General features: G+C 36.5%; 1 protein-coding gene across 1 annotated transcript; it reads left to right on the top strand.

Moving 5' to 3' along the window:
• Window positions 1–1591: 1591 nt before the first annotated feature.
• LOC139694637 (probable RNA-binding protein 46) lies at window positions 1592–19249 on the top strand. The gene is made up of 7 exons (XM_071593123.1): window positions 1592–2269; window positions 2929–2985; window positions 3211–3385; window positions 6478–6652; window positions 8084–8192; window positions 15190–15262; window positions 19191–19249. The coding sequence occupies exons 1-7, from the start codon at window positions 1592–1594 to the stop codon at window positions 19247–19249; spliced, it is 1326 nt and encodes a 441-aa protein (XP_071449224.1).
• The last annotated feature ends 3370 nt before the right edge of the window (window positions 19250–22619 follow it).

Genomic DNA, 22619 nt, shown 5'->3' on the forward strand with positions numbered 1-22619 from the left:
TACAAAACAGGCAAATACCTCCTGGTTGAACTCTATATTCCTCTTGATTAATAACCTCATTACTGCAATGGCATCACGCGTATTTCCCCCTTCCAGAAAAGTAAATCCAAATCGGAAAATAGTGTAAGTTACTTTGGGTATATGTATTAATTCTATTGATGCAAAAGACACCGTATCGTCTTTGCGTGATATGTCATGAAACAAAGGAATTAATTTTATTTATTCTTAATTAAATAACAATATTATTGTTTGAAGTGCGTTTTGAATATTTTTATTTACATGAATAGAGCTGATTTCTCCGCTTGGAAATTTTGCATTTTAAAACATTATAAATGACTCCGTTAAAAGTTGTCGTCATGTAATGTAACGTATCTAGTCAAGAGAATTTGGCTTTTACTTGTAACACCCTGAAAAAATTACTGAAAAGCTTGGGCAAATTGTCCCAAAGAATAAGTTGGTTTGTCCAAGTGAATTAAAAAAATCGTGATATGAAACCATGCCCAAAAGTGAATTCTTTTCAACCGAAAAAGTAATTCAGGTGCCCGAAAATCCTTAATCGTCAATGTTATAAAAGTAAAAAATGAAATAATTCTTTAAGGACAAGTGATTTAGGTAACATCAAATGTAAAAAAGTTGGAAGCAATTGTAAAGACAAATTATCCACCAGAATGAGAGTGTCTGCGTAGAAGAAGATTAAGTATTTCAGAAGGCAATATTGAAGAGACCCCTAGTTATGTGATCTCTAATTATCCTCAAATATGTTTTTTGTGCCTTTTGTTATTTCATGTTTTAAAGACGAGTGTACTAAATTATTTTACATTTGAATTATTATGTGTTGTTGTAGCCATTGTTTTATTGCATTTGAAAAATTAGTTCAAAAGAAATACAACAAATAAACATTTTGGTTAAGGGTTAGCGCTGTCATAAAGACATTCTAAAAGACATTTTCAAAAGATTCATACCCTTTTTAAATAGGTTTCCTTAAATTATGCGAAAATAATTCATAAATCACTCTTATTTCTTAGGCATTGATCCAAATACTATTGCAAAAGGGTAAGCGGCGACGAGATCTCATACAGACTGCATCCGAGGAATTATCACAATTGCCATTCGTGACATACATTTATAATATTAAATGGCCAATTTATGTACTGAATTATCTTTCAAATTGATTTTTTGTGCAATTGACGTGCAGAACGAAAAATGAAAAAAGTTACAACGATGAGGGAAAGACAAAATGTATCAAGAAAATCTGCACGGATCGTCAATATAAATCTTGTCTATACTTAATAAAACTTTGCTTTCTGCTCTGTGTATATTTCCTGCTTCGTGTCTTTCCACTTAGAAGATTTAATCGATACAGATATTTTAAAAAATTCAAACGCCGCCACCGTTTGCCCAATATCACGTGATCCTATGGTTCGATTTGCTTGCCACAATTATCCCAGCCGGTACCAAATGCCATCTATCAATATTACTAAACTAGGTCCAGTGAAAACGCGGAATTCGTCTAGGCGTCCTAAGTTTCGAGAAGATTCGGCAGAGACCAAACCACGTGACAAATTTAACACTTCCTAAGGAGAGACTAAAAATGAATCGTGTACCCGAAGCAGATGCAATTCCTTCTTCGGAAGGAAAAAGATTGCTGAATCTAATTGAACGAACAGGCTATAATATCATTCAAACAAATGGCCAACGGAGATACGGGCCACCTCCTTACTGGCTTGGTCATCCCCCACCGCAAGAAGCTGAAGTGTTTGTCGGGGCATTGCCAAAAAATCTCATCGAAGACGAGTTAGTGCCTTTCATTGAAAGGGCAGGTAAGATATATGAGATTAGACTGATGATGAACTTCTTTGGAGGGAATAGAGGCTACGCTTTCGTGAAATATACGACACCAGAAGAGGCCACGAATGCCATTCGAGAATTGAACGGGAAAGAAATTCGCCGAGGATGTCATGTGGGGGTTGTTAGGGCTTGCAGAAACAGTCGTCTGTTTATTGGTGGTGTCCCACAAAATAAAAGACAAGAAGAAATACACGAAGAGATTTCTAAGGTCGTAGAAGGTGTGGATAAAGTGATTGTCTACAAAAGTTTTTCAAACGAGGGTAAAAATAGAGGCTTTGCCTTCGTCGATTTTGTAAGCCATCGGGCGGCCGCGTTAGCCAGACGAAACCTTCTTAGTGGAGTTATTAAATTGTGGAAGAATGGTGTCCTAGTTGACTGGGCAGAGCCTGAGATCGAGGTGGACGAGGAGACGATGTCACAGGTAATGTATAATCCTCTGAAATAAGCGTGTGGTTAGATAATATATTTTGCCTTACCACTTCATTTATATCGTATTTTCTATTTTATCATACAGTTAATGTATATAATGGTCTCCTTTGTACTATCCGTGAAGGGGAAACTATCTTTGTGCTACTTTTGCATTTGTCTTTATGGTGATGCAGAAAGTAAAATTTCGATACCTCGGTATGATAAGACACGATTTGCTGAAACCGTAAGCCGAGGCATTGTAAGTGTTACGATATCGATAGCGATTTATTCTTTAAAGCGAATCGCACTCTTAAAGATGCCTTTTACGATTTGCGAAGATATTTTGAAGTTATTTCAGACGCGCTAAATGCTGAAAGGCATGTAGCGTACTTGCAATGGAAAGTCTCGTCGCCATTGTGATTAGTTCTCCTTGGTTTAGATTTTATGACGCCGGGCTAGTTGTTGTGCACTTCTTCGTATGCATCTAAATATCACCTCATTAGCAATGACGTTTGGCGAGGACGGGGTGTTGTAATGCGCTATCCTAACTTGAGTAAATATGCTCTTGAAAGCATATGCATTTATACGCTCGCTGTTTACATAATGCAATAGTGAGAGTTTTACTTTTGGTATCCCCTTTTGATGTGTATATGTAAAATGTTCTCGCCTCAGGATTGTTTAAAGCTGGCATTACATGTTTCAACGCATTGTAGTGAGGAGACTGTTAAGGTGAGTGAAGACTGGCTGTTGTTTTAAAATAGCTAGGCATTTCAGTGAAAATGTGCTTTATCTGCATTAAATTAATATTTTTTTGATACACTTAATATTTAAGTCCTTCATGTGTCTTGTGTTTTTATTCAGTCAGATTGCTTTTGGGAATGGAATGAAAGTCGGTTAATTATTTTGCAACCTTTGCAAATGTGATGGTAAAAATTTCATTTGTTTCCTCCTCAGGTGAAAGTTCTATTCTTTCGAAACATAAACATGTCGACTACTGAGTCCATGGTACAGAAGTTATTTGAGGAGAGGACTCGGGTAATGATTGAAAAGGTTAAAATTATTCATAATTTTGGATTTATTCATTTCTACTCAAGAGAAGATGCAAGTAGAGCTATCAAATTAATGAATGGTAAGTAATTTAAAGGCCTAGTTCATTTTGAAAAATCATGAAGCTAATGTTTCTCAAGCCATGCATGTTTTAGTTAAGGTAACAAAACGTCGTTAGCCAATGGAAAAATGTCAGTGATGATTTCTTTGTTATTTTATCCTTGTGTTTACTATTTTTAATGCTGGAGCTTACCAATTCCCTCACTGTTGCAATTAGCTCCGTATTCTGTGCCTTCCTAGAAGCTGAGGTCTTTTTTGGCCCCTTGAGGGCAAGTGACTATTAATATTGATATAAATTTTCCAGATGTACCATTTCATATTTCACAGTTAAAGGGGTAAAAATTTTGTTTATTTGCATTGGAATTAGGGGCAGCATATGGGCAAAAAATTAGATGATCTGGTTTTCTATCAAGATTTATCATATCTTTCATAAAACTTGGAAAACATAATTCAAGTTGAGAGGTTTTTTTTGCTTCTTTGGCTCTTGTTAAGAATATGCGAGAGGAGATGGGATCATCAGAATTTCTTCATTTTACCTTACAGAGGCATAGAGATATATTTATGATTGACCTTAATGACAAAATATTAAATTGAGAAGTAGTAATTATTTCCTTGTCTTAAAAAATAACTCTGTAATTACAGATTTTTTGTTATCAAACTACATTTAGAAAACAAAGTGTTTATCAAATCTGGAGAGATTCAATAGTAATTTACAAATGAAAACAGCTGATTAAGTAGCCGAGTCTGCTAGGAATGATTTACCCCTCTATTACGAGGGTCATCCGGAAAGTAGTACCCGTTCGTGCCGCATGAAGTGCTGACGACGCGAGTAGCCGCTGGACGAGGTCAGATAGCTTCAGTGGCTTGTCTGCCTTCTCTGAGCCAAGTTGCGTGACGCTAGCATTGCCTGTGTTGTTTCTGTGATTGTTTACAATGTTTAAAAAAATTGAGAACGCCGCCAGTTGTGAAGTGAGGGCAGTGATTAAATTCCTCTGCAAGAAACGTTCGCCCATGTGATATTCATCGCCAATTAAAGGAGGTGTATGGAGACAATGTAATGGACGAGTCGTCTGTTCGGCGGTGGTGTCGCAACTTCAACATGGGGAGGGGGAACACACACGACGATGAGCGTTCGGGGAGACCGTCTGTCATTACAGACCAACTGGTGAGCTCAGTTGACGAATTCGTGAGGAACGATCGGCGCGTCACAATTGATGACATCTGTGAGCATTTTCCCAATGTTTCTCGAACAATTGTCCATGAAATTGTTAAACACCATCTGCATTATGCAAAAATTTGTGCAAGATGGGTCCCTCGCGTATCTCAATGAGCTGGCGGCGAAGGACTATGCAGCAGGAATACAGAAACTTGTCACACGTTATGACAAATGCCTTAATTTGCTTGGAGATTATGTTGAGAAGTAGTTTAAAGTATCCTCTTTCAAATAAAATTTTTTATGTTTGTTAATATTTACTTTTGTGTCTTTATTTCACGAACGGGTACTACTTTCCGGATGACCCTCGTATAAGTGGTTAACTTTAGCTACATTGTCTCATGAGAATTTTGATTGTTAATGGCTCTGGCATTCCAATGCTTAAAATAAGGTTTTGGTTAAAGTAAGTGTGGCAAATTTTAAAAAAATCATGAGTGGCAAATTGAGAGTGAAATATAATGGTGGAAGAGCTAGAGAGGCTTTATCGTGGCAAATTTTATTTTCTAGTTGAAAAGTTTAATGAGCAGGAATTACTTCAGAATAACAGTTTTTCAGAATTGCAAGGCAATAATCTGACCAAGTGCAGTTTAGGAAAAACATGACACTTGAACGCGTGTTAAAGTGTCATGTTTTTCCTAAACTAAGACATCATTAAATATTTCATATATGAGTTAGTTCCCTAAGCACTCTCTTGGGAACGAGCCACATGATTAGTATAGTATGTAAGTATATTATTCTCAAGTGAGCACTGTGGGAGTAGACATTTTATTGCACACAGCTCTAGGTGTGAATCAAGTTTGAAGATTTATCATTAAGGGCCTTCAGCAAACTTTGTCATTTTAAATGAGTTTTCTGATAATTATATGAAAGCAACCGTAGAGAGGGATTACCAAGTATTGGAAAATCCAACAGTTCAGCTGTCCTTATCCAAAACTCCCAATGAATTAAGACTGTTGTATGGGGATACCTTTGTAACTTATTCCAAGTTTGAGAGACTCAAAAAAGGAAATGAGGCTACAAGGGAAGTTATGTTTTTGCATTTTTTTTGTTAATATTTACCCTTTTTAAATTCCACAATAGTAAAATGCAATGGCTAGTCATACTTATGATAAAAAATACAAATGTTATTCTGCCATTGAAATTCATTTGTACTACTTAGCAAATGTTTTCATAGTGAATATATTGATTCATTCCTTTGTATTTTTCAATTAAGGGTTTGTTGTAGGTAATAGATTAGGTGACCCACAGCAGAGGTAATTTGTACCAGAATGGATAGGTGGTTAAAGCGGATTGGGTTGACTATTCAGGAAATGGAGGAAGGGTGTTGAGAAACCCAGCATTGGCATTAGTATTCTCTTAACTGGAGGCACCCAGAGGTTCACAATTTAATGTTTCATCCTATGGATGGCACATTCACTTCATGCTCTCTGCATAGCACTCCAAGTAGGGATTGGGACATCTCTGAAAAATATAGCCACCACCAGGATTCAAATGGGCCCTCAGGATGGGAAGTCACTTGACAATCCGTATCCTCATCATTTAAGCTGTTAAGTAGCAAATGCAATATCAATATTGAAATGGGAAGGATATGTTTATACATTAATTTCCAGGTAGATTACTCAAATGAAATTTCAAGTTCTACAAATGTGATCCATAGTAATGTGGATCTCTATTCCTAACTCACAGTATCCCATGTAAAGTAAGATATACTCATCACAGATTTCTCACGGGCAGGATTTTAAGAATTTTATCCCTGAAGTTTACATGAAATTTCAGCTTTATTTTCGATAAAACATTTTGACTGCTGGACAGTTTCAATTTGGAACTTTCCATTCCTTCTGCCATTCATTGAAATATGTATGGGAACTTATTGAAGCGTCTTTATTGGGTCATTTTATCAGGCTTTCTGCTGGATGGATCAATTCTCGAGGTGACCTGGGCTAAGCCAATCGAAAAAGGAGTGATTACTAGCAGGAAGTTAAACCGCATGAGATGGAGAATGCAAAATCGTAAATATCGAGTCAAATTTCAACCAGAGACACCAGAGGGAGCCCCTGCTTTGGCATTTGGCAATAGGTAAATAAGGATATTGGTATCTTTTAATAAATTCATTTTTGTAATACTCCTTCATTTAAGACAATTTAAAAGGGAATTAATAAAGAAATACCTGGCTCTTGTCTAGGTGGACACTGGGAATATTCCTTGGCTTTGATCTGAATTCCAATTTATGATAATGTCTACAAAGCATAATAATGACGCATTTATTTGTCCAGAGATTTGTTATAATGGTGTCTTTATTGTTGATTCATTTTTGTATTATTCCTTCATTTAAGATGATTTAATGGAGAATTGATAAAGAAATATGATGAGGCAATGTCTACCTGGACCCTGGGAAGATTTGTGGGCATTGATCTGAATTCCAGTTTATAATAATGTCTACTAATCAGAAGTAGCTATCAATATTTTGTGTCAGACTAATGCATGGAATACACTATAATGTCTGTAGGTTTTGTTAAAAGTCAAAAGTTTTATGTGTAGAACTGCATTATCATCTATTGGTAATCATTTTAATGTTTAGGCAGTTGACTGTGACACATTAGTCGTCCTTGATGTGGCATGTACCTGTAGATTTCCTTTCATACAGTTGACTCCTTATTATTTGGTCACGGTGGGCCTAACCTCATGCCGAGATGATAAATGGTGAGTCTCACAGTTGAAGTGCCATTACATGGATATAAAGTGAAAAAAGTGTAATTGATTTGACTGAAATAAATCATCAGTGTCAGCAGTTGCAAGTGTGAATGTGTGCTGTAAACCTGTGGCAACAATGGAGCTATCCTATGATGCTACATTGAAATTTTGGTTTCCCTAGTCATCCGTCCGTCAAGGCCTGTGTAATTCAGTATGAACTTCCCGGAAAGTCTTCTTCTTTATAGTACTGCTATAAAATATTTAATTTTTTAAGAAGATAGACAACCAATATTCAAGGGAGGTGTATCTGGTGATACAGTCACTACTATTAGAAAAGTAAACATTTACACTGCTGCTGCTATTGTGAGATAAGATCATTGAATAGCATTTAGAGCACTATTAGAATTTCATTAGGTGCCATTCACATTCTGCCAATCAATTTTGCCCATTACACGTTTGCTCATGGTGGGTTCCATGAGGCCCAATGCAAAAATGCTATTAGCTATCAAAAAATTGTGTGGATTCTTTTCCTCATTCACTCCATAGCCCCTTGTGACCCCTTCCTGTTCTACAATAGGAAGAAACTTCTTTTTGGAAAAAGCAGGCTTAGCAATCTCAATATGTCTAATTTGCAATGGCTGTCGCTGATGCACAACTGTAGTTACATCAATAGAAATTTTATCACATTAAGCTCATAAAGAAACATTTTTTTGCAAAAAAATAATGGAAATGAAACATGTATAATCCCTCTTCACTGAATCATAACCAAATCTCTGTATGTATGTATAAACCTTTAAATTCTTGGTTGTTTTGCAGTAACCCAGGAACAGTATTCTGCAGAAACGGCATTATGGGAGCTGTTAATAACTGCCAAAATGAAAGTATGCAAATGCATAGACTTGGCAACATGCTTGTAAATATGTCTGTAAGTCTGGATTTAGTTAATAGAAACTTTTGGGAAAAAAGCAAGGGTCTAATATATGGTAATTCCAATAGTGATATATCCTCCCAAAAAGATCCATCCTCTAAACTTAGGGCAATTCTGTGTACGTACGGATGGATTTAACTAATCAGCTCCCTAACCAGGGAGACTGCAGCCTCTTCTAAAAGTATCGACCTTGATTTCACTAACCTCCAGTTAAGTGAAAATGTCACTCGAAGGTTGTCAACTTCGGCATTTCTGACCATTATGGGCATAATGGGTACTACCCAATCGATAGTGTAAATTTATTCAATGAGCAGTTCTCTAAGATGTCATGGGATACCTTGTTCAATTTGAAGTGTGTACAAGAAATGAATGTTTATTTCACATATATATATATATATATATATATATATATATATATATATACATATATATATACATATATATATATACATATACATTTATATAAACATATATATACATATATACATATATACAAATACATATAAGAGGGTCATCCGGAAAGTAGTACCCGTTCGTGAAATAAAAAGACACAAAAGTAAATATTAACAAACATAAAAAATTTTATTTGAAAGAGGATACTTTAAACTACTTCTCAACATAATCTCCAAGCAAATTAAGGCATTTGTCATAACGTGTGACAAGTTTCTGTATTCCTGCTGCATAGTCCTTCGCCGCCAGCTCATTGAGATACGCGAGGGACCCATCTTGCACAAATTTTTGCATAATGCAGATGGTGTTTAACAATTTCATGAACAATTGTTCGAGAAACATTGGGAAAATGCTCACAGATGTCATCAATTGTGACGCGCCGATCGTTCCTCACGAATTCGTCAACTGAGCTCACCAGTTGGTCTGTAATGACAGACGGTCTCCCCGAACGCTCATCGTCGTGTGTGTTCCCCCTCCCCATGTTGAAGTTGCGACACCACCGCCGAACAGATGACTCGTCCATTACATTGTCTCCATACACCTCCTTTAATTGGCGATGAATATCACATGGGCGAACGTTTCTTGCATTGAGGAATTTAATCACTGCCCTCACTTCACAACTGGCGGCGTTCTCAATTTTTTTAAACATTGTAAACAATCACAGAAACAACACAGGCAATGCTAGCGTCACGCAACTTGGCTCAGAGAAGGCAGACAAGCCACTGAAGCTATCTGACCTCGTCCAGCGGCTACTCACGTCGTCAGCACTTCATGCGGCACGAACGGGTACTACTTTCCGGATGACCCTCGTATATACATTTATATGTATGTATATATATATTATATGTTAACGCTAAAAGGACTAGGAAACCATGGATCACGGATGAGATGATTACAAAGATGGATGAGCGGTGAAAATGGAAGAATATAAATACAGAATTAGGCAAAATGAAGTATAAAGAATTGAACAATAAATTGAGGCGGGCAACAAATAAAGCAAAAGAAGCATGGTGTAAGAGGCAGTGCGAGGATATGGAAAGTCTGCAGAGGAAGGGTGAAATTGGTGCGCTGTACAGCAAAGTTAATCGTTATCGGGAAGTAAGAAAGGAAGAGCTATGCTAACAGTTAGAGATAAGGCGGGTAAGGTAATAGTTGAGGCAGGAAAGATCCAAGAGAGATGGAAGGAGTATATAGAAGGACTGTATAGTAAAGAACTCAGACCAACAAAGTTAGACATTGAAAAAGAAAATGACCTAGAGGAAGACAGCTTAGGTCCAGGCATACTAGACAATGAGATAGAAAGGGTATTAAGGGAGATGAAACTAAATAAGGCTGTGGGGGTAGATAACATTCCCGTGGAACTTTTAAAATGCTTAGGAAAATGTGGGCGGAAGAGGCTATATGGGCTGATCCATAGTATTTATGAGGAGGGAATCTGGCCGGAAGACTTTGTAAGATCAGTTTTAGTTCCTATTCCGAAAAAGGTAAAGGCCACGTCATGTGAGGACTATAGGACAATTAGTTTGATATCCCACGCAGCTAAAGTTGTTCTCAGGATCATAAACAAAAGGATAGAGAGAAGGGCTAATGATTACTTAGGGGATGATCAGTTTGTGTTTAGGAAGGGGAGATGTACGTGTGATGCCATTGCAGTAATGAGATTATTAATCGAGAGGAATAACAAACTCAACCAGGAGGTATTTGCCTGTTTCGTAGATTTCGAAAAAGCGTTTGATAGAGTGAATTGGGAAAAACTAATGAATATATTGCAGAAAATAGGAATAGATTGGAGGGAAAGGGGGCTAATCCGCAACCTGTACATGTCTCAGACTGCTCAGGTGCGGGTGGGAAACGGGGAGTCAGGATGGGCATTGTTAGGAAGGGGTGTAAGGCAGGGTTGCCCATTATCACCGTTGCTGTTCAACCTGTATGCAGAGGAAATGATCAAAGAGGCATGGGAAGAACTCGAGATAGGAATGAAAGTGGGCGGGGAATTCGTAAAATCAGTTAGGTTTGCTGATGACCAAGCTTTAGTTTGTCAGTCGGCCAAGGAGTTGCTTTGTGCATTGGAAAATCGGTGCGACCGGTATGGGATGAGGATCAATATTAATAAAATGAAGGTTATGCGATTTTCTAGAAAGAAAAAGGCTAAGCTAAACATTAAAATAGGAGGGCAAAAACTAGAGCAGGTAGAACAGTTTACGTATCTTGGTAGTGTCTTGGACCAACACAGTCAAAGTAGTAGGGACGTACGGAGAAGAATTGCGCTAGGCAAAGAGCCTTTCACAAGGAGGAGGGAGTTGATGACAGGGACTTTGAGTAAGGATGTTAAGAAAAGACTCGTAAAAACTTTGATATGGAGCGTAGCTATGTACGGTGCGGAAACGTGGTCATTGAAGCAGGAGGATAGACGTAGATAGGAGGCTTTTGAAATGTGGGTGTGGAGAAGAATGGAGAAGGTGAAATGGACAGAGAAGAAAACAAATGAGGAAGTACTTGGTATGGTGGGCGAAGAGAGGGGTTTGTTGGGAGCAATCCTATGGAGGCAGGAAAAGTGGATGAAGGGGGTGTTGACCAGCAGTGGGATGTTGAAGACTGTGATAGAGGGTAGAATGTTGGGCAAAAGAGGAAAGGGAAGGAACAGGATAGGGATGTTGGACGGGATGAAGGGAGGAAGAAAGTACTCAGAGATGAAGAGGGACCTGATATAGAGTAGGTTGATGGATTTTGTGTTTTGTTAGGAGTAATAAAATATTTGTTTGGTAGTTGTGTCCATCCAAAAATCTACCTTAACCGGTAGATTACCTTAAAAAAATATATTATATATATATGTATATTGTATGTATATATATATATATGTGTATATATATATGTGTATATATATATATATATATATATATATATATATATATTCCGGTGTTCGAGTCCCGGTTGAGGAAATATTTTTACTCTTGTGATCCGTTCGATTCCGCCTTCCCCACCTCTATTGTGTTCGTCCTTTATATGTGTTCCTATCCCTTTTCCTTATATCTGTTTCTGTATATATGAGTATGTATTCGCCATTTGGCGGGATTTCGTGTTTGAATGTGTATTTGGCCAATGTGGCTCATCTCTTTCTTCTGGCTATGCGTGCCACGAAACGCACTGTTCCTTTCCTGTATGATGTTGTATGAATTCTAACCCACTGTCCTTTCCTTTCCTTGTGTATTGTCTATTTCTCCTTTGGTGGGTGAAACTGCCCCCTGACGCCATCTCTTGGCTGAAAGAATCGGGGCGCTTGGCGACATATTAGACCCACGGATCTCAGGGTAAATTGACTATCCTCGATAGCTCAAGTGGTTAAGAGCATCCGCCCGGCAAGTGGAAAGATCCGGTGTTCGAGTCCCGGTTGAGGAAATATTTTTACTCTTGTGATCCGTTCGATTCCGCCTTCCCCACCTCTATTGTGTTCGTCCTTTATATGTGTTCCTATCCCTTTTCCTTATATCTGTTTCTGTATATATGAGTATATATATATACATATATATATATATATATATATATATACATACATATATATATATACATATATATATACATATATATATATACATATATATATCTATTTTTTTTGATATCCCACTCAGTTAAAGTTGTTCTAAGGATGGATCACACACAAAAGGATGGGGAGTAGGGTAAATGATTACTTAGGGGATAATCAGTTTGGGTTTAGGAAGGGGAGAGGTATGCCTAATGCCATTGCAGTTATGAGATTATTAATCCAGAGGAATATAGAATACAACCAGGAGGTATTTGCCTGTTTCCTGGATTTTAAAAAAGCATTTGATAGGGTGAATTGGGAAAACTAATGAGTATATTGGAGAAAATAGGAATAAATTGGAGGGAAAGGAGGCTACTCCACAACCTGTACATGTCTCAGACTGCTCGGGTGCGAGTGGGGAACAGGAAGTCTGAATAGGCAGTGTTAGGAAGAGGTGTTAGGCAGGGTTGTTAATTATCACCGGTGCTGTTTAACGTATTCTTGGAGAAAATGATTAAAGAGGAATGGGAAGAACTGAAGGTAGGAATGAAAGATGGCACGGAATCCATAAAATCGGTTAGGTTTGCTGGCTATCAAGCTCTAGTTTGTCACTCAGCCAAGGGGTTGGAAAGTCGGTGCGACAGGTATGGGATGAAAATCAATATTAATAAAACAAAGGTTATGCGATTTTCTAGAAAGAAAAAGGCTAAGCTAAACATTAAAATAGGAGGGCAAAAACTAGAGCAGGTAGAACAGTTTACGTATCTCGGAAGTGTTTCGGATCAACATGGTCAAAGTAGTAGGGACGTAAGGAGAAGAATTGTGCTAGGCAAAGAGACCTTCACAAGGAGGAGGGAGATGATGACAGGGTCGTTGAGTAAGGATATTAAGAAAAGACTTGTAAAAACTTTGATATGGAGCGTAGCCATGTACGGTGCGGAATCGTGGTCATTGAAGCAGGAGGAGGTTGTAGATTGGAGGCTTTTGAAATGAGGGTGTGGAGAAGGTGAAATGGACAGAGAAGAAAACAAATGAGGAAGTACTTGGTATGGTGGGTGAGGACAGGGGTTTGTTGGGAGATATCCTATGGAGGCAGGAAAAGTGGATGAAGGGGGTATTGACCGGCAGTGGGATGTTGAAGACTGTGATAGAGGGGAGAATGTAAATATATATATATACACGTATAATATATATATATGCATGTTTATGTATATATATAATATATATTTATATATATAATATATATTTATATATATAATATATATTTATATATATAATATATATTTATATATATAATATATATTTATATAAAAATATATATTTATTTATTTATTTGTGTGTGTGTGTGTTCAGAAATTTCCAATTTATCTGAATATGTTGTGTTTAACAAAACTTAAGTCATAATTGAAAAAAATTCTGCAAGGGAAGCAAAGTATCTTCTTTCGTCATGAAGGATTTCCACCATGTTATGCCTGAAACTGTCATTTAGATACATACTGTGAAACTAATGTCAGTATGATTGTTTTTTCAATGGATGGAAGAAGTCAGTCTATAGCTGCTGTTTTTAATGCATTTCATTTTTAATTTAGGGTTTAATCTTTGGAATTAATAAAACTGACATATCTGTGCAGTTAAAATAATGCTCCCAAACTACATGGGAGCTTTGTGTACTCATCATAATTATAACTTGTACTTTTTCATGGAATAATAGTAGTAATGATGTGCAATATCTTTGAAAACAAAACAACATAAAAATGGCCCACACCCCCTATTTAAAACTCAAAATTTTGTCAGTATACCAGGCATAGTCACAGATTCTCTGAAGAATAATATTCATGGAAATTGTGAATTAATATCTTGAAAGTCCCTCTCACCGGTAAATGTTTACCTGAATCCTTTCTTTCACTTCTGGCTACCCAGTCATCATAATGGATGTGCTGCAAAATGAAAAAGAAGCTTTTATTATACAGTACCAATATAAAATGTTAATACAAGTACCACAGTAAGATGGCATTTCCACCTTTCCCCTATTAACTGTTTCAAATGAAGCCAGCAATGTTAAGTATTCCAAAGAATGTTCACAGTGTACACAATTCAGTTAATTTACAATCTCTCTCTCTTCAGTTTTGTTCTTTTTTATAAAAAAGGAAGTGTGTAGTATATAGATAGTACATGGCATAGTTAAGTGCATCGGTTTTTAGTTTATTTTAAAATATTAATGAAAAATTCTGTGTACAAATATTTTCAAAATTCAGCACTCTTGAGTGTACCACAACCTTTGAAAAATGTAATTTTGAAAGTTTATGTTAGATACTGATGTGGATAGTTACTCAATCAATTCAATCAGAAAACTATCCATGTACCTGCTTGCTCAGTTGTCTGAATTTAATGTATGAAAAATGATTGCTCACCGGCATGATACCAAGACTTTCATTTAAGGTTACATTACACATTTATAAAGGGGAATGAGAACAAGTTAGTATGGTATAGTGTTTGCCCTTCCTCTCTCTACCACCCCCTGAGTCAGAGGGGCACAGCTGACCTCCAAGGGTTTCTCTTTGTCCCTTCATCATTGCTCCTTGAATCATGTCATACATTCAACCATCTAAGGTACTTTTTTTGCTCTTCTTTATATATCTGAGTGGCAGGTCTCCCCGTCACTGCCTTTGGTGTTTTCTTTACTCTTCCCTAGGCCACCGCTCCCTGAATCATGGGTTGCATAGTTAACCTGCTTGGGTGTCCCTTAGTCCTACCAATGGCCTGCGAGTCTCAGATTGCACTGCTGACATTGTCAGGTTGGGATTTGAGCAGTGGATCCAGCCAGTGATTATTCATACTCCTGGGTTCCAAGCAGCATTCCTTCGTCCTATCAATCGCCATTATTCCACGAGTCTTGGGTTGATAATTTGACCTCGTCAGGATGGAATTTTGAGCTTGTTGGCTGTTACATGATGTGCTATCACTCTTGTGTCTTCAGAGTATGCATGCTTGTAATATATTGTGCAACTTCATCTTATTTTTTAGATTGGAGTTACTCATTCCACCGGAAATGGAATGACACCGGGGCATGCTAATGTGTCACCACCAAATGCATATGGTAATATGATTTAATTACTACCTATTTCTTAGAAATACCTTGTGCTTCATCATTACTTTTATTAGCCTTAAGTCCTGATTCTGACATTTTTGATAAGAAAATTTAAGTATTATTATGATTTTTTTTAAAATTCATCATTGTTGGTAATGGTAACAATTTTGAAAGCAAATAAGCAATAAGGAGATACTCTATCAAATTTCTACATATGTGCAAGATTTTCTCAGAGGAAAATTTCTTGTAGTGATTAATGTTGTTGCTAAGCTACAGGTAAGTAGATTTTACTTTTGGAGATCACTTAGGTTACAATTTGTCTGAAACTGAAAATGGAATGTGAAATATAGTACTCATAGCGAAGGTTATAGGCGACCAAACAGAATCATGCAGAAAATTTGAATTTAAAAATTAAATTCTGTTTTATTGCACATTACACTAAAGATGTTATTACTTCACCTAGTTGGGAATCCCTTCCAAAGATGGATGGGAACAAGGTCAATCAAGACACTGGTCTTTTATCAGTACTTTAAAAACCTGGTCCTCACATTCTGCTACTTTTCTGTCTTTTTGCATGGTAACAATCTAACAGTCTTCTTGCTGGCTAAAAATAAACACACAAAAACATGACCAGCTATGCTTTCCAAAATTCTTGTGTAGTTCCACGGGGATGTTTATTATTCCCACAGCCTTCATCAATTCTATTTTCTTTTGTGCCTTTTCTGTGTAATAGTCAAGTTTTCTATTCCCAAGTTCCTGTTTTCATATTCCCAATATATTTGCTTTCTGTACCTAAGCTCACCGGCCTAATATCTTTACCAAGTTGTCTCTCTCTCTATTGTTTTTATCTTTCCAGAACACTTTTGAATTAAATTGTCACAATTCATGTTAGCCTAAACTGAATAAACCAGAGCAAATTAAAGAAATTGTATATCATGTACACATTCCTAAATCTTAGTTACATATCTGATATCAGATAGACTTTCTGTAATGCCACAATGCTCTCTTAACTTCAGTTTGTGGTGTTAATTTCAAGAATCTGGAGAAAGCCTCAATAACATTTTATTTAGAAATGCATTAACCCTCTTTAGTATGCTGGGCTGATACATCAGTTTGAAGATAGGCTGTTGTTTAAATGGCTATATTTTATTAAATTTTAATAGTATGTTGTGTATTATTTCTTTTATTGAAAGTATGAATCTATTGTAATTTTGAAGTTGAACTTTTTACGTGTGGAGTGACTCAGAGTAATCGTATGCTTGTTTTTTTTATTGATTATTCTTTCCACTATGAAAATCCACTGAAAGACTAATGTGTTTGATTCGGCAAACCTCATGAATGCATCATGGCAAATGTTTTGATAAAAACTTCTATCTAATACTTGAGCGATATGATGCTAATGAAAGCATAACTTTGTTATCATGTTTCTCTTGCCTTTCATCCTAAGTAGCCCCAAAGTATCACGAGGCTGTTTTAATAATGAAACACTATTTAGCCTCGGACATCGAACTTTTTATTGCAATGTAATATGTATGCTACTTGAAAATGCCAGGTGACTCAGAAAGGTATCAGTTAAATTATATTATGGTAAGGCACAGATTTAGGAATAGAGTGATCAATTCGCAAAGTTTCGCGGTAACGGATGGGAACTCTGATCTCAACTAAGTGCCCATAAAGTGTAGCGTGCGATTCAAAAAGGTAAGGCGGGGGTGGTGAGTTAGGAAATGGAACTTAAAAGCATTAACTGGAATGACAAGGAAGGAATATTGGCCAGCTGTAGAGAAAATCATGAACAAGGGAAAAGTGCGGAGTCCTGCTCAGGAATAATGGAAATACATCAAAAAAGGGATATCGAAGGCCGCTAAAGAAATTTTAGTAATGTTTGATAGGAAAAGAACAAGGAAACCATGGATCACGTTTGGGATGATTGGAAAGATAATTGAGATAAGGAAATAAAAGAATGTAAACCCAGAATTGGCAGAAGGAAGTACAAAAAGTCAAATAATTAATTGCGAAGGGGGAAAAATAAAGCATAAGAAGCATGGTGGAAGATGCAGTGTGAGGATATCGTCAGTTTGCAGAATAGTGAAATTGATTCATCATACAAGAAAGCAATTGGGCAAATCTGTGTTGACAGAGAAAAATCGGGTAAGATAATAGTTGAAACAGAAAAGATACAAGAGAGATGGAAGGAATATATACAGATACAGAACTCAATGGTAAAGAAATTAGGCCAACAAGCTTGGGCATAGAAAGAGAATATGACATAGACAAAGATAGCTTAGGTCCAGACATACTCAACAATGAGATAGAAAGGGCAGTGAGGGAGATGTAATCAAATAAGGCCGTAGGGGTAGACTACATTCCTGTGGAACTACTGAAAGGGTTAAGAAAATGTGGGGAGAGTATATGGACTGATTCATTGCATTTATGAAGCAGGAATCTGGCCAGAAAAATTTGTGAGATCAGTGTTAGTTCCTATGCCTAAAAATGTAAAGGTTACATCATGTGAGGACAACAGAACAATATTTGATTTCCCACGCAGCTAAAGTGGTTCTCAGGATCATTGACAAAAGAATGGAGAGTAGGGCAAATGAATACTTGGGGGATTTTCAGTTAGGGTTGACGAAGGGAAGAGGCATGCGCACAATACTATTGCAGTAATGAGATCACTCATTGAGATGAATACAGAATAAAGTCAGGACAAATTTGTCTGTTTCATAGATTTTGTAAAGGCGATTGATAGAGTGAATTGGGAAAAACTGATGAGTATATAGCAGAAAATAGGAATAGAATGGAGGGAAAGGGGGCTAATCCGCAATCTGTGCATGTCTCGGACTGCTCAGGTGGGAGCGGGGAATGGGGAATCCGGATGGGCAGTGTTAGGAAGAGGTGCGAGGCAGGGTTGTTCATTATCACCGGTGCTGTTTAACGTATTCTTGGAGAAAATGATTAAAGAGGCATGGGAAGAACTGAAGGTAGGAGTGAAAGATGGTGCGGAATTCATTAAATCAGTCAGGTTTACTGGTTACCAAGCTCTAGTTTGTCACTCAGCCAAGGGGTTGGAAACATTGCTGAGTCAATCAAAAATTCACAGAGATAGATATGGGATATTAGGAACAGTGTAGCGAATAAATATAAATTAAACAAAGGATATGGGGATTTCCAGAAAGAGAAAGGCTCAGTTAAACATTAAAATGAAAGTTCATAGACGAGAGCTCATAAGTTAGAGGTGAAACAGTTAATGTATCTCGGAAGTGTTTTGGACAAGCATGGTCAAAGTAGTAAGGACATAAGGAGGAGAATTGCGTTAGGCAAAGAAGCTTTCGCTAAAAGGAGAGAATTGATGACAGAGACGTTGAGTAACAATGTTCAGAAAAGGTTTGTTAAAACGTTGCTATAGAGCGTAGTTACTTTGTGCCGCGCGGAAACAAAGTCATTGAAGCAGGATGATAGGCGTAAATTGGAGGCTTTTGAAATGTGGGTTCGGAGATAGAGTATTTGGAGTAGACAGAAAGAAAAACAAATGAGGAAGTGCTATGTATGGTGAGTAAGGAAAGGGAATTTTTGGTGAAATCATGAGAGGACAGGAAAAATGGATGAAGGGCATACTGATCAGCAGTGGGATTTCAACGCCATATGTGACCAATACAGAGGGGAGAATGTTAGGCAGGAATAGGAGAGAGATGTCGGAGGGAATGAAGGGAGGGAGTAAGTACACAGTGATGAAGAGGGGTATGTTGTAGAATAGGATGTTGGGTTCTGTTTTGTTAGTAGAGAAAAAATATTAATTTAATTATTGTGTCCATCCAAAAATTACCTTAATCAGTAGATTACCTAATAATAATGTGTACTACTTAGTTTAATTTATTTAAGAAACATTATTTGGATTTTTTATTCGTTAATCATTGATTCATGTTTTAATCATTACTTCTAGATTTTGAATCAGGTGCCTGGGGATATGCTCCAGAATCCTCATATCATCCAAGAATGTGAGCCTGTGATCGTTTGCTCTCCCATGATAGAACCTGTCCTTTATTTTTTTTATTTTTATGTGTTGTCTGCAACAAATATTGCCACCGACTTCATCCTTTAATATAATTAATGGCCTTATGTTGATTGTATTTTCTTTGATTTAACTGAGGTACTTCAGTATTTTTTTTTATTTTTCATAACTGAGGTCGCTATATTTCATTGTGGTTTGTTGCTGGCAATAATTTTGTATTTTTTGCATGCTCAAGAAGTACATTATTTTTTATTTCACAATTTTATGTTCCTGTTGTTCATCTGAACTTGGAAGTTGAGGAAAAATATCTCTTGGCAATTGATATATTTGTGATGTACAACAGTATGAAGCATTGCTATTTAAAATGCACAAAGATGTATCCACAGAAAAATGGTTACTCATGTGGTATTGTTTGAATGCTATGTTGTTTTATTATTGTTAAACTTATAAATTTATTTCTGCTTTTTAAGTTTTTCTTTTTATATTTCACCAAGGCATATCCACAGAAAATGGATACTTAGGTGATATTCTTTAAATGCTATAACCATTTTTAAGATTGTTTTAATTAAACATTTATTTCTGCTTTTGAAGTGTGGCTCTTAATAATACAGAAAGATATATTCTCATAAAAATGGATACTCATGTTGTATTGCTTAAATGCTGGCACCATTTTTATGATTGTTTCAATTAGCCATTTATTTCTGTTCTTGAAGTGTTGCTCTTCTTATTTCACTAAGATGTATCCACAGAAAAATGGATACTTATGTGGCATTCTTCAAATGCTATAACCAGTTTTGACGGTTTTAATTAACCGTTTATTTCTGCTTTTGATGTGTTGCTATTCATAATACACAAAAATATATCCACAGTAAAATGGATTCTTATGGGGTCTTCATCAAATGCTATAATTAGTTTTATGATTGTTTTTATATTCCATATGTATCAGCATTTGAAGTATTGCTTTTTATATTGCACAAATATAAAACTGCAGAACAATTGATATGCATGTGCTTTTTTTAAAGCTCTAACCAGTTTTATAATGCTTGTTTTATTTTTCCTAATATTTTACCGCAAGTCTGTCATTCTATATTCAAGTACATTTTATTCAATAGTGTTCATTGTGTGGAGTTCTTAAGTCAGAGGACTGATTTAAATTGTTTTGTTTCTGCATTTTTATTAAGTTAGGTTAATGCGGTTGTCTCTTGGTCATCCTCTGTTCACTTACATTCATATCACAATTGTGGACTTTCTTGATTGTATTTAAGGTCTGAGGTATATAAGATTTAGATTGTATTTTTATTGAAGAAGCCAGTAATGCATGTCCATTCCACATAAATATCATGGAAGTTAAATAATTTCCTTTAGATCTTACTTAGATTTTGGTGTTTTGTACTACAGAATGTATTTGTATCTCTATTGATTCATCCAAATAATCTCATTCAGAGTGGATTCATCCAAATCCACTCTGAATGAGATTCAAATATTTAACTATGTTGAAATAAAAAAAGTGTAAAAAATTGTGTAGAAGTTATTTTCCCCTTGAAGAGGTTTTCTGGACAGGGAGCAAATGTACCATTGTTGGAATATTATTACCCCAAGCCAGTTAAAGATATCCTAAATTTATGGTGGGTGTTGATGATCAGATTGTGGCTAAATTTCTTAGCCTTGCCAAAGAAGGAAACCCTGCCTGTTAACCTGCAATATGCTTTTCATTTTTTTTTAATTGCCTGAAAACTATGTTTTAATTTGAATACCATTGTGCTAGTTTGGATGCTTATGGTGGCATTGTAATGTGCCTTAGGTTCTTCTTAAGCTTTTTTAAATAAACATGTGAAATCTGTGACATGGCACATTGAAAAGGAATGAAAAACTGTTATTGTTGCAAAAACTGGTAAACTTAAAGTAAATAATTCACTTATTGAAGATTGCCTGTGGCTAGTTATATATAGAATTTAAGGTATGCATTGCTGGAAAATTTCTGGAAGATCTCATGGTGGAAATAATCTCATCTTGAATTCTAAAAATGGCAGTTACATTTGGCCCTTGTGCCTGCAGCAGCAACCATTGCCATTTGTTTTCAATGGACTTGGGTCTGTAGACTGCTAGTCTGCTATTTATGCTCTCCTAAGTATCGTATTTGGTTCCCATCATTTCATTCCCTCAGAGATTTCTTCACTGACCCTTTTCATAATTTTCTTTCAGTAGTATATGTAAGATCTTCCTCTGTTATTTGAGGGAAGTGTATGTTCCGAGATAAGAGCACAAAACAGGAGAAAACTTGTTTCATCATAGATATGAACCTGTTGTAGATTCATCCTACTGCAAGAAAAAATCAGATAGTGCCTGTAACCCAATTCATATATATACCCACATATTTTCCTCTTATTTCAGAGATAGATGTTTTACATTCAAAGTAAACTTTTCAAAACACATTTTTATATAAGGGATAGGAGCACAAAAATAAGAGAAACGCAGAATATTGGGGAAGGTTAAATGGATTGGATCGCAAACTTAAAAAGTTTCCTTGACTGGGATGTAAACCACTCATGTTTCACTTGCCTTGCTGATGTGCTAACCAATTGAGCTAATCGAATGAACATAATTTACACATCCTTATGTGCCTTGATTCTTTAGCAAGGAAGTGGCATTTATGAGCTTATTTCCCCACCTAAGGAGAAATGGATGAGCACACAAGTGGATAGGAGGGAAAGCAGTCATTAAAGATAAGAATTGCAAGTTTTATGGCATGCATAGCCAAAAGGTCTGTATGAAAGGTGGAGATAGAGCTCGCCTGGGACTAAGCCCAACAGCATGTGAAATTCATACCTCAGGGTAGGGAGGCTAGCTCCTTCCATTATGCCATCTGTGGTTTCTGAGGAGTATCTGGTACCCAAAAATCACACAGGTGAGGATAGACTGACATGCCCTTCAGTCAGTGGTCTAACCATGGGTGGAACAATAAGCAATGTAGGATTGACAAGGAAGGAGTATCATCAGTCTCTGGAGAAAATCGTTGAGGAAAAGGAGCTGAATACTCTCTTGGAAAAATGGAATTATACAAGAATAGGGATTTCAAAAGCCACAAAAGAAACTATAGGAACTGTCAGTAAGGAAAGGACAAGAAACCATGGATGGCATAAGAGATGATCAGAAAGGTAGCTGTGAGAAAGAAATGGAAAAATGTATGTACAAGGTTAGGTTGAAGGAAATATAAAGAAGTTAACAACAAATTGAGACAGGTAACAAAAGAAGCATAATGGAATATGCAATGTGAGGATATTGAAAGTTTGCTGAGGAAGGGTGAGATTGGTACCTTATACTGGAATGGCTCTACTGTCAGGAAGTAAAAAGTGGAAAATC

The sequence above is a fragment of the Hetaerina americana genome, unplaced genomic scaffold (assembly GCF_022747635.1).
Source record: "Hetaerina americana unplaced genomic scaffold, ioHetAmer1.1.p SCAF_51, whole genome shotgun sequence".
NCBI classification, from domain to species: domain Eukaryota; kingdom Metazoa; phylum Arthropoda; class Insecta; order Odonata; family Calopterygidae; genus Hetaerina; species Hetaerina americana.

Bases quoted from the DNA above. Each gene is read 5' to 3' on its own strand.
- LOC139694637 (XM_071593123.1), top strand. From the start codon at position 1,592: ATGAATCGTGTACCCGAAGCAGATGCAATTCCTTCTTCGGAAGGAAAA. The intron at 2,986-3,210 runs GTGAGTGAAGAC...TTTCCTCCTCAG, and splicing joins GTAGTGAGGAGACTGTTAAG to GTGAAAGTTCTATTCTTTCG. The intron at 6,653-8,083 runs GTAAATAAGGAT...GTTGTTTTGCAG, and splicing joins GCTTTGGCATTTGGCAATAG to TAACCCAGGAACAGTATTCT.